Source organism: Macaca mulatta, chromosome 3, assembly GCF_049350105.2.
Source record: "Macaca mulatta isolate MMU2019108-1 chromosome 3, T2T-MMU8v2.0, whole genome shotgun sequence".
Lineage (NCBI taxonomy): Eukaryota > Metazoa > Chordata > Mammalia > Primates > Cercopithecidae > Macaca > Macaca mulatta.
This window is the reverse complement of record NC_133408.1, coordinates 96,298,935-96,311,731: the sequence shown is the minus strand read 5'-3', so window position 1 is coordinate 96,311,731 and position 12,797 is coordinate 96,298,935. Positions and strand designations below refer to the sequence as shown.

The window sequence follows — 12,797 nt, the reverse complement described above, 5'->3', positions numbered from 1 at the left end:
GCAATGATGTTAATAAAACCTGCATCCCAGCTAGCTCATGGCACATTGCATTGACAGGTCTCATGGCCATAAGCTGTCCTAAATATATATTTATCTTCATTTTGAATATTTAAAAGCTCACATTTGGGTTTTTATGCTTCATCACCTATTGCTTGAGCATCTACTATGTGCTAAATGCTGTTCTAGGTATTGCAGTGAGTAAGTATCTGTCCTCATGGAACTTACATTCTAATGGAGGAGATGAAAAATTCAACAATAAATTAAATACTGGAAATACAAACAAGAAGGAGATGAGATACCATTGAATAATCCAGGCATGAGATGATGAGCACATCCTGAACTTGTCTCTCAGACAAGTTGAACTGAATTCCTCACCATCTGTGGTCACCTACAGAGTCCTTTCTATAAAGGTGTCATGGTAATAAATTGATATGAAAATCCAATTATGGTTTGAGCCTTTCTAAAATGTTGAAAGAGCAGCTTCCTTTCTCTTACTGACAATCTGTTGTGTGGACAAATATGCACACACCCTTCCTTCTCCTAAGGGTTTCTATTTTGTGGACTGCAAAAGTGTTATTCCAACTTGTGGACTGCAAAAATGTTATTCCAAGTTGTATAAAAGAGTGTGTGCTTTGGTTTCCAGAGTCTTTAGCTATTTATTCTAGCACTGCTGTTAACATTTAAAAAAAAGAAGAAGAAGAAGTGGTAAGCATCATATACTGGTAAAAATATGTATAATAATAACAACTAATAGCATATTCTTTTCAAATTAGAAAATGAAGCTAAAGATCTTACGTGATTGCTGTTGGGCAGCATGTTTGCTGGGAAGGATAGGTAGAGGGATCCAAAAACACACATTTGGGGAAGAACCACCCCACACTTTCCATGTTCAAGAGCACTAGGTTCTGAGTAGATACAAGAGACTAGAAAATGAAAATGTGGCTACATTGCACTGCAACACCTTGGGGAGAGAAGCCTAGCAGATATGAAACTGAGAAAGCTACAAGACAGAGTGTTGTAAGTGCTAATGCTTTTCCGCACAAGTTCCCGCCTCAGCATTGCTGATTTGACCAAACACTTGTCTCTAGCCCAAATGTCTCCATGGAGTCGATTTAAACTGAAAAGCAGCCCAAGAGAAGTTGTTCCTGGGTGTGTGGATATGAATCCCTCTAGTAAGCATGGCGAGGAAACCAGCTCGACAACACTTTCACATTATATACTTCGGGCCCAGACTTTGTGGACACAACAAACTTTCTGTGTGCAGCGCAATACAATCGGACGTAATGTTCACTGCATATAACATGAGATTACTATAAACACCACTCCGAGAGCTGCTGCGTTGCAGGCATCTAAACTGTCAGGAAAGCCTGCCAGCTAGAGACAAGGTTTCCAAATAAGTTTACAGCCTCCACTAGCGGTGGCTAGACAAGTCAAAAATCCAATTATTTGGCATGGTTTCCCATTGAAATCAATGGCAATGAAGCTCACTTGGACTATATATGGAATGGCTTTTATAAATTGCACCTGTCAATAAGGACCTCTTAAAGAAACACATACTACCTTAATGCTTCTCCTTAGAAACTTTGAATATCAAGCTGACTTAGATCAACACATTTTTTATTTGTCTTTTGTTTGTGTGTGTGCTTTCAAAAACAATAACAGCAGCAAAGCAAACAAACTGGCAGGAAGCTGGTTTTCCCATCAGTGCCCTTGTTAGAAACAGAATGTCTAGAGAATATGCTTGGAGAAAAACCATATTTTTAAACCACACTAGATATCTGATGCCAAATGTCTGATGAAAGTAGTATCTGGTAATCATGGAAGGTGTCTTTGGGACTTGCCTAGCGACTGAGGAGCAAACTGTGAATGTACGTACAGCTATCCCTCAAGCTTCTGACTGGAGTGACCAGCAATACATTGATGATGAAATATTTTTTCAGGAAATACCACGTATTTTCAGGTCACCTCTCCTCAGTACCCAAAAACAGACAGAACCCAATGAGGTGAATGAAATTCAGAGATCTCCATCCATCAGGGCAACTAGAATTCTGGCCACTCTATTTCACTGTTCGAATATTGCAAGAAACCTCCAATATCGTTTCTGCCCCCCACTTTCTCCACAAGAACTTTTCCTTCTAGTAAGCATTTCTCCACCAAAAAGAACCCTTGGAAATATCAGAAGTTCGACTGGGCTAAGGAGAGGGAAAAGAGAAATGTAGCAGCCAGAATGCATGTTGAATTTTAACTGTTGGTAAGTTTTTGGACCACCTGCCCTAGTGTTTGCAAGCAGTTTGCAGAGAAAAACTCTTCTTTCAATTTAAAGTCCCTGTCTGGGTCCCAAACTTTTCTCCCTGGGCAAAAACGATCAGAAACACCTCACTGAGTATTGGGCCACCATAACTGACTCATCAAAGGACATCTCTCCTTAACCCCCCAAAAAGCATGACTTGGAACAGTAAGCCATTCTAAGACAGAAAGACAACCCTCTCTGTGTTGGAAGAAAAGTAGCAGTGACTGTAATTAACAGAGCAGCAGTTGTGGAACTTCTAGGGTTGTATTTAAAGGGCCATGCAGGAACGGGGTGAACAGTCGTGACTGCGGATGTGTAGTAAAATAAGGATGGGAGCGGGAAATGGGGCAGGAGAAGTAAATAGGTGGACTTACAGCCCGCGGAGCCGAAGCCAGATTTTCTCGATCTGTTCCGGTTGCAGGTATTTCAGAGAGTTGCTCTCAAATTCTTCAATCTCCTTGGTTGGGGACTCCATAGCTGCAGGTAGGTGACCACTGGCGGTGAAGCTGAGAGAGTTTGGGCTATCCCCTTCCCGTCTCCTCGCCCAGCCCGCGATGCCCAGCCGGGCGCGGCGCGCGTTTGCCTGGCACTTTATCGGCGCGCTCCCCCTTCTGTGCCCCCAGACTCAGACTTAGAGCGGACTCCGATCGCGGGAAACCACGGCCCCAGGTGCGCCCCGGAGGCAGCTGCGGGAACCAGCCATGGTCCCGGGCTAATGCCCAAGGATAGGCATAGAGATATGGATTGGGATTGGGATTGGGATAGGGATAGGGATAGGGCTTCTGCTCTAAGAGAAAGCACCTCAGGTCTATTCGTATTCTCCCCCTACCCCCAAACAAAGCCACAGAAGCGATCAGCGCGCGCTGCTAAACGGTTTGGAGGAGAAAAGGAGGACTGGGTGGCGAGGAGAGAAAGTGAGGAGGAGAAGGAGGAAGAGGAAGAGGAAGAAAGTGAAGAAAGGGAGAGAAAAGCGGCGACTGAGCCAAGCAGGAGCCTGCGCGGGCGGTGGGGCCTGACCCGGAGGCCGAGCACCCGGCTCCGCCCAGCGCCCAGCGCCCCGCTCACTCCCTGGCCGCGCTGCCTTCGCGCCCCTCTGTTTTCTCTCACTTACCAGCAGCTCTGCTGACAAACGAGAAAACTGACAAGTGAGAAAAGTCGTCTGTCAGCGCCCGGGCTGGCGTCTGGGCTGTCACCGCGGGCGCGGAGGGAGGGGCACGCGGGCACCGCCGTCTGCCGGGCACACGCGCGGCTCCGACCCCGGCCGGGCACACCCGCCCCCGCAGGGCAGCCGCGGCCACTACCGACCGGCGGAGCTGCGTGGGCTCCCGGAACCCGCACCTCAACAAGAGCTGGGCTCCGCGCGCAAGTAGGAGGGAAGGGAAATCCGTATCCTCCCGGGGCACGCAGCAGCCGCGAGGCTCCGTGGAGGTTCTGCCTGGAGGTCCCCCACAGCCTCACTCTCGGACCCGCCACAGAACCGGGTCCATTTTGAAATATTAAAGCGACTGATGGGGACGAAGGGAACCACACACTCGGAAAGTCTTGATGTTTTCTTGCTAAAGGGGCTTGCTCTCGCTCTCTCGCTCTCTCTGTCTCTCTCCCTCCCTCCCTCCATCTCTCTCCCCGCAACCCCATCTCGTGCGGAAGAAATATACCAACAGTGAGGAGGTAAGTTTCTTCAGTTCAATGCCACACGCTACTCAAGAGGGTCCCTCCTGGGGGCTGGCTGGGCGGCTGTGGATGGTGACAAAGTTTCAGCTCCACAAAGCTGCAACTCACTGTCAGGGTTCCCCTAGGTCATGCACAATGTCAGTAAAGTAGAATGCTCTGGAAGAACGGGACCAGGTATGAAGTTGGGAGTCAGGGAGGGAGGACAGAGGAAGAGAGGAACCAAGGACTGGGGGAATCCATGCCCAAGATGATTGCAAGCGACATCACAGAAGGGTCCGTCAAACTTCCTTCTAGGTGAGGCCACTACCAGGCGCTATTTCAAACCTGGTTCTCAGGGTTCCTGAGATTCAGGGTGGGGCATGCCCTATACAGTATTTTTCCTCAGTGACAGGTAGTACTTCTTTCCATTACACTCTCAGAATTAATTTTCTATCCATTAAATGATCAGAAGTGAGGACTAGTTTTTCTTCACTGCTCAAGTTCCATTCACCTGACCTTAACAAGGGAAAAAAATAGTCTCTAAATCATAAATGCTCAGCCACTTCGTAACTGGTATTCGTTTTCCAGAAATTAGAGGTGAGAGTGATGAGGATGCTTGGCTGGCCCCATGCATTCTAGCAGAGAAGGCAGTACCTCAAGGTAAGACAAAAGACTTGTTTGATGAAAAACGACTTACCCACTCACCTACCAGGTAAATCTGAAGTCGCCCCACTAAAGTCAGCCCTTTAAGGTTTATGGAGGCACATATATTTTCACTGAGTTAAGGTATTATTACTAGGCAATGGTAACATTAAGCAATATTTTAACATGGAGTTCATCTATCTGAATAAAATCAATTACCCTTCCAGTGTCACCCAGCAGAGAAACAGTGCCCTGGGGAGTAGAATGCCACAAGAGGAAATTTTTATAGTGACTTGTTTTGAGAATGGGAGACAGCATCATGGTCCCCAAATGGGATATTTCCATTAGTGTGTGCACGTTGGGCAGCCTGCTGGCAGAATGTGGAAGTATAATAATGATAATAACAGCAAACAAGTATCGGAAACTTTCCATAGCCCAAGCATTGTTCTAAGTGTTCTACTCTCATGTAATACTCAAGACTACCCTATGAGGTAGATACTATTATTATCATCCCCATTTTACAGTAAGAAAACTGAAGTGCCAGGAGGCTTCCTAGACCAACTAGAGAGAACTGAACTAGAAAAGACCAGTTTGAGTTATGGCTGGTTACCTTATCCTATACAAATTCATCCCTCTCACAGAGTCCCATTTTCCACATCTATAAAGTGATACATTTAGGCAAAAATATTTTTATGTTCTTTTCACCATTATGATTCATTGAGGTCATCTGGAGGGCCTTGGAAAAAGAAACTGCTGAAAAGAGAGAGGAATGATGCTGAATTCACATTTTAACTATGTCATAGTTTCTCTAAGTACTGGCCTAGTATGAAAATATACAAAGGAATATTAAGGATGATACTTACCTTTCTGCTCCATACCACAGCTATGACTTTTTTCCTACTCTTAGTGGAATTTTGATTGTCAGAGTAAAGCAAATTTTGGAAGAAAAAGAAAAAAAAAATTGACTTTTGCTGCAGTTAAGCAAATCAGAGAGAAAAGACCAAAAAAAAAAATCTTTTAAAAAGTTTTTAAAACTAGATTTTGTTTCATTTTAGAAAATTTCTTACAAAATTAATGTATATTAGAAAGTCAAGAAAAATATAACTTTGCTTTATTTACAGCCATAATAATCTTTAGAGCAGGAAGAAGCCCAAAAGACAACACAGTTTGGAGGTTTTCACATTTTTGAAGCAACAGAGTATTTTATTTTAAATAATATAAGGAACTCAAATGCATAACTCAGTTTCAAAAAATAAAGATTGAGTAGCTCCAGTTGAACGGGGAAGGGAAGTAGTTAGTTCTCAGGTACAGAGTCAACCTCTGCCTCCTCTTTACCCCAGCCCTTAGTGCCCAGTGCTCCCACTTTGCAGATGAGAAAACTGAGGCCAAAGTACCACAAAACAACTAAGGATTCCTTGCTCCTAAACCACATTAGAAAACAACTTTGTCTTCTCTCTGCCAACAAAATATTACAATTTTTAGATGCACCATGTTACTATGTCACTCAGATTGTGTTCTCTCTTCATCTATCACAGCCAAAGTATCTTTGATAGTTGCAGCAACACCACAAGCCACAATTTCTACTGGCATTCTGCTCAGAGGCAAGCAAAAAGAAACAGATGCAAACAGGCCTGGAAACAAAAGGTCTGAGAAAACCCAAAGCCACTCACAACTTTGCTTTACAGGTTAATTTCCTTTGTTTCTTCCTAACCCATATTTTTCAGTAAGACTGTTTAGGAAACAATACATGGTCTAACATCACTAAATGCATATAGACATGCATACATACATACATATATATATGCACAGGCACATATACATGCATATATGCATGCATACACACATATAACTAACAATTTAAAGTACTCCTCGAAATACACACAGAGTAAGTCTATGGACAAGCCAACCTCTGCACTGTCAGAATTAAGTATCATAAAAGATTAGGAAGAAGGTGAACTACCTGTCCCAGAGTTCGAGGGGAAGCTAGATGTTAATCTGACAAAGGAATACGAATCAGGCTTTGAAGGCATGAGAATGTCCCCTCTGGTCTCTTTCATTGCTAAGATTTAATGATTCAATAATAATCACAATAACTGCATCTACCACCCTACCAGTTTTTGAGAACTATCTTGTGCCAAGCACCATGGCAGGCACATCACAGGTTGGTCCATTTCATCCCCAACAAAATACTTCAGCACAGTTTAATTATGCTCATTGACAAGTAAAGACAGAAAGGGCTCCCAATGGTCAGATAACTTCTGCAAAGACATACAGCTAATATATGGCACAGCAAGTTCCAAACCCAGACCAAAAGGCAAAGCTCATGTTCTTTTGCCTTTACTATACCACGCCCCTGCAGACACACAAAAAGTCTAGTAAAGAGGTATATAATAGAGAAGGTAGGGAAAGGAGCAGGAGCATGGATGAGGGGGTCATTCATGCTGTGGGGAAATTAGGAAGGCTTCACAGTGAAGGTGATATTTGAACTGGATCTTGAAAGTAGGTGGAGTAGAAATTGTTTGCATGAAAGGTGGGTGGAGGCAGGTGATTCCAGAAAGAAGCCACTGCATGAAAAGAGGCACAGAAACATGATAAGGGGTAGGGTGTCCTGCAATCCACAAACAGTTTTGTGTGGTATGTCTGTGAATGTGACTAGGAACAGAAAGAGAAAATGCTGGAAAGATAAGCCAGATTCTCGTTGTCATGGAAGAAGCTTGGGCTCTCTCCTATAGATATCAGGGAGCCATGGGTGCATCTAAACAGTGAGAGGCATGGCCACATGTGGGGGGTACCTGCTGCCCTGAATATGCCAAGGGCATTGTGCACAAAAGTGAGCTCTCCAGGAACCTGCCATAGGAGCATGCAACAACTATGGTGCAAATGATAACCAGGGCTGCAGAAGAGAAATCCAGTGACCAACTGCAAACAAGCTCCTCAGCTTACAAACAAGGAAGAGTAGAAAAAGGAAAATAGGCAAATCAGAAAAAGCAAAGCTGTTTTTCCTTCCAGCTACAAGACGATGACTACTTGCTTTGACCTCCATGAAGCCAGCCTGTGCCCTTGATCCATTTTTCACAACTTGGCAGTGGCATCATGAAGAGAGTCTGTTGAGGGGGAAATTCTGGAGACACATTTAGGACATCAGAAGTAGCACCGCCAGGCACAGCAGCCCCTCCTCCCCGCCCACACCAGATGTGAGGCAGCCCCCATAATGTTCTGTCAACAGAGGCTGTTCTCTCTCACTGGCTTCCTTTGTGGGGAAAGGGGCCTCTTTGGCGACAGTCACCCTGCTTCTCCCTCTGACGTCTTTTCTGTTTGATTTTATAATTTGGGGCAGACTCCATCTCAGGAACCACCTTCCCTAGTAAAAAGAGGTGAAAGAAAAGGCAGAGGACTGGCTAAGCCCAGAGGTACCCTCACTCTAGGCCCCATCTGAAATGGGACTCTGAAGAGCCAGAATCTCAACTACATGACCAAGTAGTGGCCCAGAGAGGTGAGAAGACAAAGAGATAGAAGAGACAGGGCAGCTCAGGGGCAGCCTGATGTAGCCTGCATGTGACCCACAGTTTCTACGCCTCTCTCTGCCAGGATCCTTCAGTTGCTCCTGCAGAAGAAGCTCACGGAATCCTCCCGATAGAGGTGGCACAGGCAAAGGAAAGGACTTGGAGTGGTACTGCCTCACCACACCACCTAGGACAAGATCCTTCTCTTGTTTGGCCACGGTTGGGTTGGGCTCAGGGACCTCTGGATCCCTTTCCAATGCTCACATACCCTAATGTTCCATCAACAGAGGCATGGTTAGTCTGGCCTGGGCTAACCAAGCTTTTCACGGGCCCAAAAAAGCTGCAGGAAAACCTGCGTCTGGCCCCCCAGGCCAGATTTGACTATAATAGACATAACCTAGATTGCCCAACCAGAACCATGGACACCATACCCATGGATAGAGTGATTGGTCCAGGGGGTGACATGTGACTGAAACAGATCCAGTCTTTATGGGAGATTTGATGTGGCCACTAGGAGAGAGATGATCTATTTCTCTTTTCTTCGAGAAAACAAGCCATATGGCTTGAAGTTATCTTAGCCATGGGGTTATCTTTTCACCATGTAGAGAGAATATACCAGAAAAATGACATCAGGGCTGGGCGCAGTGGCTCATGCCTGTAATCCTAGCACTCTGCGAGGCCAAGGCAGCCAGATCACCTGAGGTCAGGAGTTCGAGACCAGCCTGGCCAAGATGGCAAAACCCCATCTCTATGAAAAAAATACAAAAATTAGCTGGGCATGGTGGCACACGCCTGTAATCCCAGCTGCTCTGAAGGCTGAGGCACAAGAATCGCTGGAACCTGGGAGGCAGAGGTTGCAGTGAGCATAGATCACACCACTGCACTCCAGCCTGGGCAACAGAGCGAGACTTCATCTCAAAAAGAAAAGAAAAAAAAAGAAAAAAAGATGACGTCAACACAGAAAAAGCTGAGAGAAGAACTAGAGAGACAAAGTAAAAACAATGTGAAAGGATCCATTGAGCCCTTTGATTCTGCTATGCCTGAAGCCAGAATGCCCATTGACTTTTAGGTTATATGAACCAAATAAATGTACCCCACCTATTTTTTTTTTAACTTAAACTAGTTTGAGTCAGATTTATGTTACTGACAACTAAAAGAATCCCAACTAATAATAAAATTATTCTTTACAGGAATGTTGTAAGGAGCTAAAAAAGAAAAACAAAAAACAAAAAAACCCAGGGCTGGGCACAGTGGCTCATGCCTGTAATCCCAACACTTTTGGAGGCTGAGGGAGGTGTATTGCCTGAGGTCAGGAGTTCGAGGCAAGCCTGGCTAATATGGTAGTATAACCCAATCTCTACTAAAAATACAAAAAATAGCCAGGCGTGGTGGCACATGCCTGTAGTCCCAGCTACTTGGGAGGCTGAGGCAGGAGAATCACTTGAACCTGGAAGGCAGAGGTTGCAGTGAGCTGAGATCGCACCACTGTACTCCAGCCTGGGCGACAGAGCAAGAGTCTATCTCAAAAAAACAAACAAACAAACAAACAAACAAAAAACCACATATGGCCAGTGCCTTGTACATTGGAGGTTCTCATAAAATAGTTCCTCCTCCATCTCATCCATCCAGCAGGACACAAAAGGATGGAAACTGGAACACTATAAAGGGATTTAGGGATAGGCAGAGCACTCAAGGTAAATAGAAAAAGCCTGTATTATCTTGATAAATAGATATACCAATAATTTTCTTTCAGTTACATTTTGATAATGACCTATCAAATCATTGCTGTGTTACATACATTAACCCCTCAGAACAAACCTGAAGTAAATGAAACACTTTATTTATTTGTTCATTTATTTATTTATTTATTTTTATATTATTATTATTATTATTTTGAGACAGAGTTTCGCTCTTGTTGCCCAGCCCGGAATGCAGTGATGTGATCTCAGCTCACTGCAACCTCTCCCTTCTGGGTTCAAGCAATTCTCTGCCTCAGCCTCCTGAGGGCTGGGATTACAGGTGCCCACCACCACACCCGGATAATTTTTGTATTTTTAGTAGAGACGGGGTTTCACCATCTTGGCCGGGCTGGTCTTTAACTCCTGACCTCATGATCCACCCACCTCAGCCTCCCAAAGTGCTGGGATTACAGGCGCACTTTATTGTTATTGTTACCTCCAGTTTAGAAATGAGGTGGCGAAGGTCCGAGAAGTCTGCCGGCTTCCCTCGGGCTGGTCTGCTCTCCTCCAGCTAGTGGCAGGGCAGCAAGACAGTGCAGGCCTCCTGACTTCTGGCTCCATGGCCATTCTGCCTCTCAGAACACACTGCCACCCCAGCAAAATTAACTTGGCTGTACTAATGAAATTGAAATTTTTGTTCATTTAAAACTGCTGATGCTACAAGTCAGCCAAATTCTGACCCAAATGTACGTAAATCCGCGGGTTGTTCTTCCTATCGCTGTAAAGCAAATTTGAATATGGAAAAACCTCAGAACTGAAAGGGATCTTTATCCAAGCTCCTAATTCTTCAGATAAGGAACAAGCAGCTCAATCACATGAAGTCACCACACAAGTTAGCGGCAGAGCTTGGACCAGAAGCAATGTCCCCGAACTCCCAGCCCAGTCCTCCACTGTCTCTAAACTTTCTTCTGTGGGATCAAGAATGGCCCCCACTTTCAACTGAGGACTGGTCCAATGGTTTGCTCAGTTAAGAAGAAATGCCCACTAAAAAGCATAGGGTGTTGGTAAACGCTTCTTGAAGAAAGGGGGTCTCTTGGAGAACTGGTAGAAGTAGAGAAGAAAGGCTCCAGGAAAGTAGAAAGGTCCACAGCAGCCTAGATAATAACAAAGAACCTGATGTGATGGGTGTAAGAGGGTCAAGAAAGGGACACTGGGCAATGGCTGTATATGCAGACTGAAGGGGCCTGGATTACCACATTAAAGCTTAGGCTTGGCCAGGCATGGTAGCTCACACCTATAATGCTGGCACCTTGAGAGGCCGAGGCAGGAGGATCTCATGGGGCTAGGAGTTGGAGACCAGCCTGGGCAACATGGGAAGACCCTGTCTCTATAAAAAATTTTTAAAAATTAGCCAGGTGTGGTGGTGCACACCTGTGGCCCTGGCTACTAGGGAGGCTAAGGTGGGAGGATTGCTTGAGCCCAGGGGTCAAGGCTGCAATGAACCATGATCACAGAATTGCACTCCAACCTGGGCAACAGAGCAAGACTCTCTCTCTCTCTCAAAAAAAAAAAAATGCTAAGGCTTTATACTCTTGCCAATAGGGAAACATTAAAATCCGTTGAGCAGGTGTGTAGGAGATGCAAAGTGGAAGTTTGATTTGCAAAGAAGGATTTAAAAACAGGATTTTTGAAGGTTGTTTTTGAAAGGTGAAGATTTACAGATTCTTATCTCTGTATCTGGAGGGAAATGACCTCACAAACAAATAAATGCTGGGACCTTTTAAATTCATTAATTCATTCAACAAACATTGGCTGAGTACCTACTATGTGCTGCACACTCTGTGATACTAGGTATGCAATGGTCAATTAGAATACTCCAGTTTTGCACCATGGATCTTCAATCTAATTGGGAAAACAGATACTAAACAGATTATAAGACAACAGATACATCATTGTAAAGGTAAACGGTGCTGAAAAGAAAAACAGGGTGCAGTGCAGAGAACAAAAGGGATAGGATTTATTTACAAATAGAGTGGCATTTCAGCTATATTGCTGTGTTACAAACTATCATCAAAATTTAGTGGCTTTTTAAAACAACCAATTTTTCTCTCTCATGATCCTGTGGGTTGGCCAGGTAGTTCTTCTGTTGGTCTTGTTTGGGGTCTGCCATGCAGCTGTAGCCAGATGGCAACCCGGGCTAGAATATCCAATATGGTTTCACTCACATGTCTGGTGCTTTGGCAGTGACAGCTGGAAGGCTGGGACCTCTCTCTTTCTCCACATGGTTTCTCCTCATGGTCTCACCATGTAGCTAGATTAGGCTCCCGTACATGGCAGCTACATTGCAAGTGCAAGTGTGCCAAGAGTGGGGAGGCAGAAACAGCCAGTCCTCTTATGGGCTAGGCCTAGGACTGGCACGACGTCACTTCTGCTGCACTGGGTTGGTTAAAGCAATCACAGGGCTAGCCCTGATTCAACAGAAGAAATAAACCCCACCTCTTGATGCAGGGTGTGGGGAGGGAGTAACACAGATATTTGCAGCCATCTTTAATATACCCAAGTGGTCACGGATGGCCTCCATGAGCAGGTGACATTTGATCTAAGACCTGAAGGAAAAGGAGACAGCCAGGTAACAGGCAAGAGTAGGAGGAAAATATTTCTGACAAGAAGGAACAACATGTGCAAAGATTATTAAGCAGGGAGAAGTTTGAGGAGTTAAAAGGCTTAGAAGGAGATAAGTTATGGCAGGAGCAATGTGGCAAGGGGAGAGTGGCCTGTGATGAGGTCAGGAGGCAGGCGGGTGGGGACAAGGGAAGAATCTTGGGGACAGATTTAGGGACCCATCTTCTAGAGGGCAGAGATCACAAAGGTCTTGTTCACTGTCCCCTGTCCCCCTGACCTTCCCTCCAACTCCCTATGCCTGACACACCAATTGACCAATGACCAATTGGGCTTCTCAGACAAGTACTGTGAAACTTATTTCATTTACGGCACAAGGTTAGTGATTCCTAGCAATACATTATACTCAAAGAG

At 44.9% G+C, this 12,797-nt stretch overlaps 1 protein-coding gene and 1 long non-coding RNA gene across 14 annotated transcripts in view; one reads left to right on the top strand and one right to left on the bottom strand.

The window, feature by feature from the left end:
- The window catches only part of PDE1C (phosphodiesterase 1C), a 547,393-nt gene that overhangs the window by 319,602 nt on the left and 214,994 nt on the right, over positions 1 to 12,797 (bottom strand). For 6 of the 13 annotated variants that reach the window (XM_001083726.5, XM_077996947.1, XM_077996950.1 and 3 more), the window contains exons 1-2: positions 3,402 to 3,451; positions 2,665 to 2,767 (exon numbers count right to left, since the gene is read on the bottom strand). The exons of 6 other annotated variants lie outside the window; for them this stretch is intronic. In XM_001083726.5, the coding sequence (XP_001083726.2) occupies positions 2,665 to 2,765 (101 nt within the window). In that variant the 5' untranslated portion in view covers positions 2,766 to 2,767; positions 3,402 to 3,451. Of the gene's footprint in view, positions 1 to 2,664; positions 3,452 to 12,797 lie in introns of those variants that run through there. One more of the 13 variants, XM_077996949.1, reaches the window with a different exon arrangement.
- LOC144339875 (uncharacterized) lies at positions 2,588 to 5,543 on the top strand. Its single transcript, XR_013415412.1, has 2 exons — positions 2,588 to 2,773; positions 3,132 to 5,543. It is a non-coding gene; the product is annotated as an uncharacterized LOC144339875 (long non-coding RNA).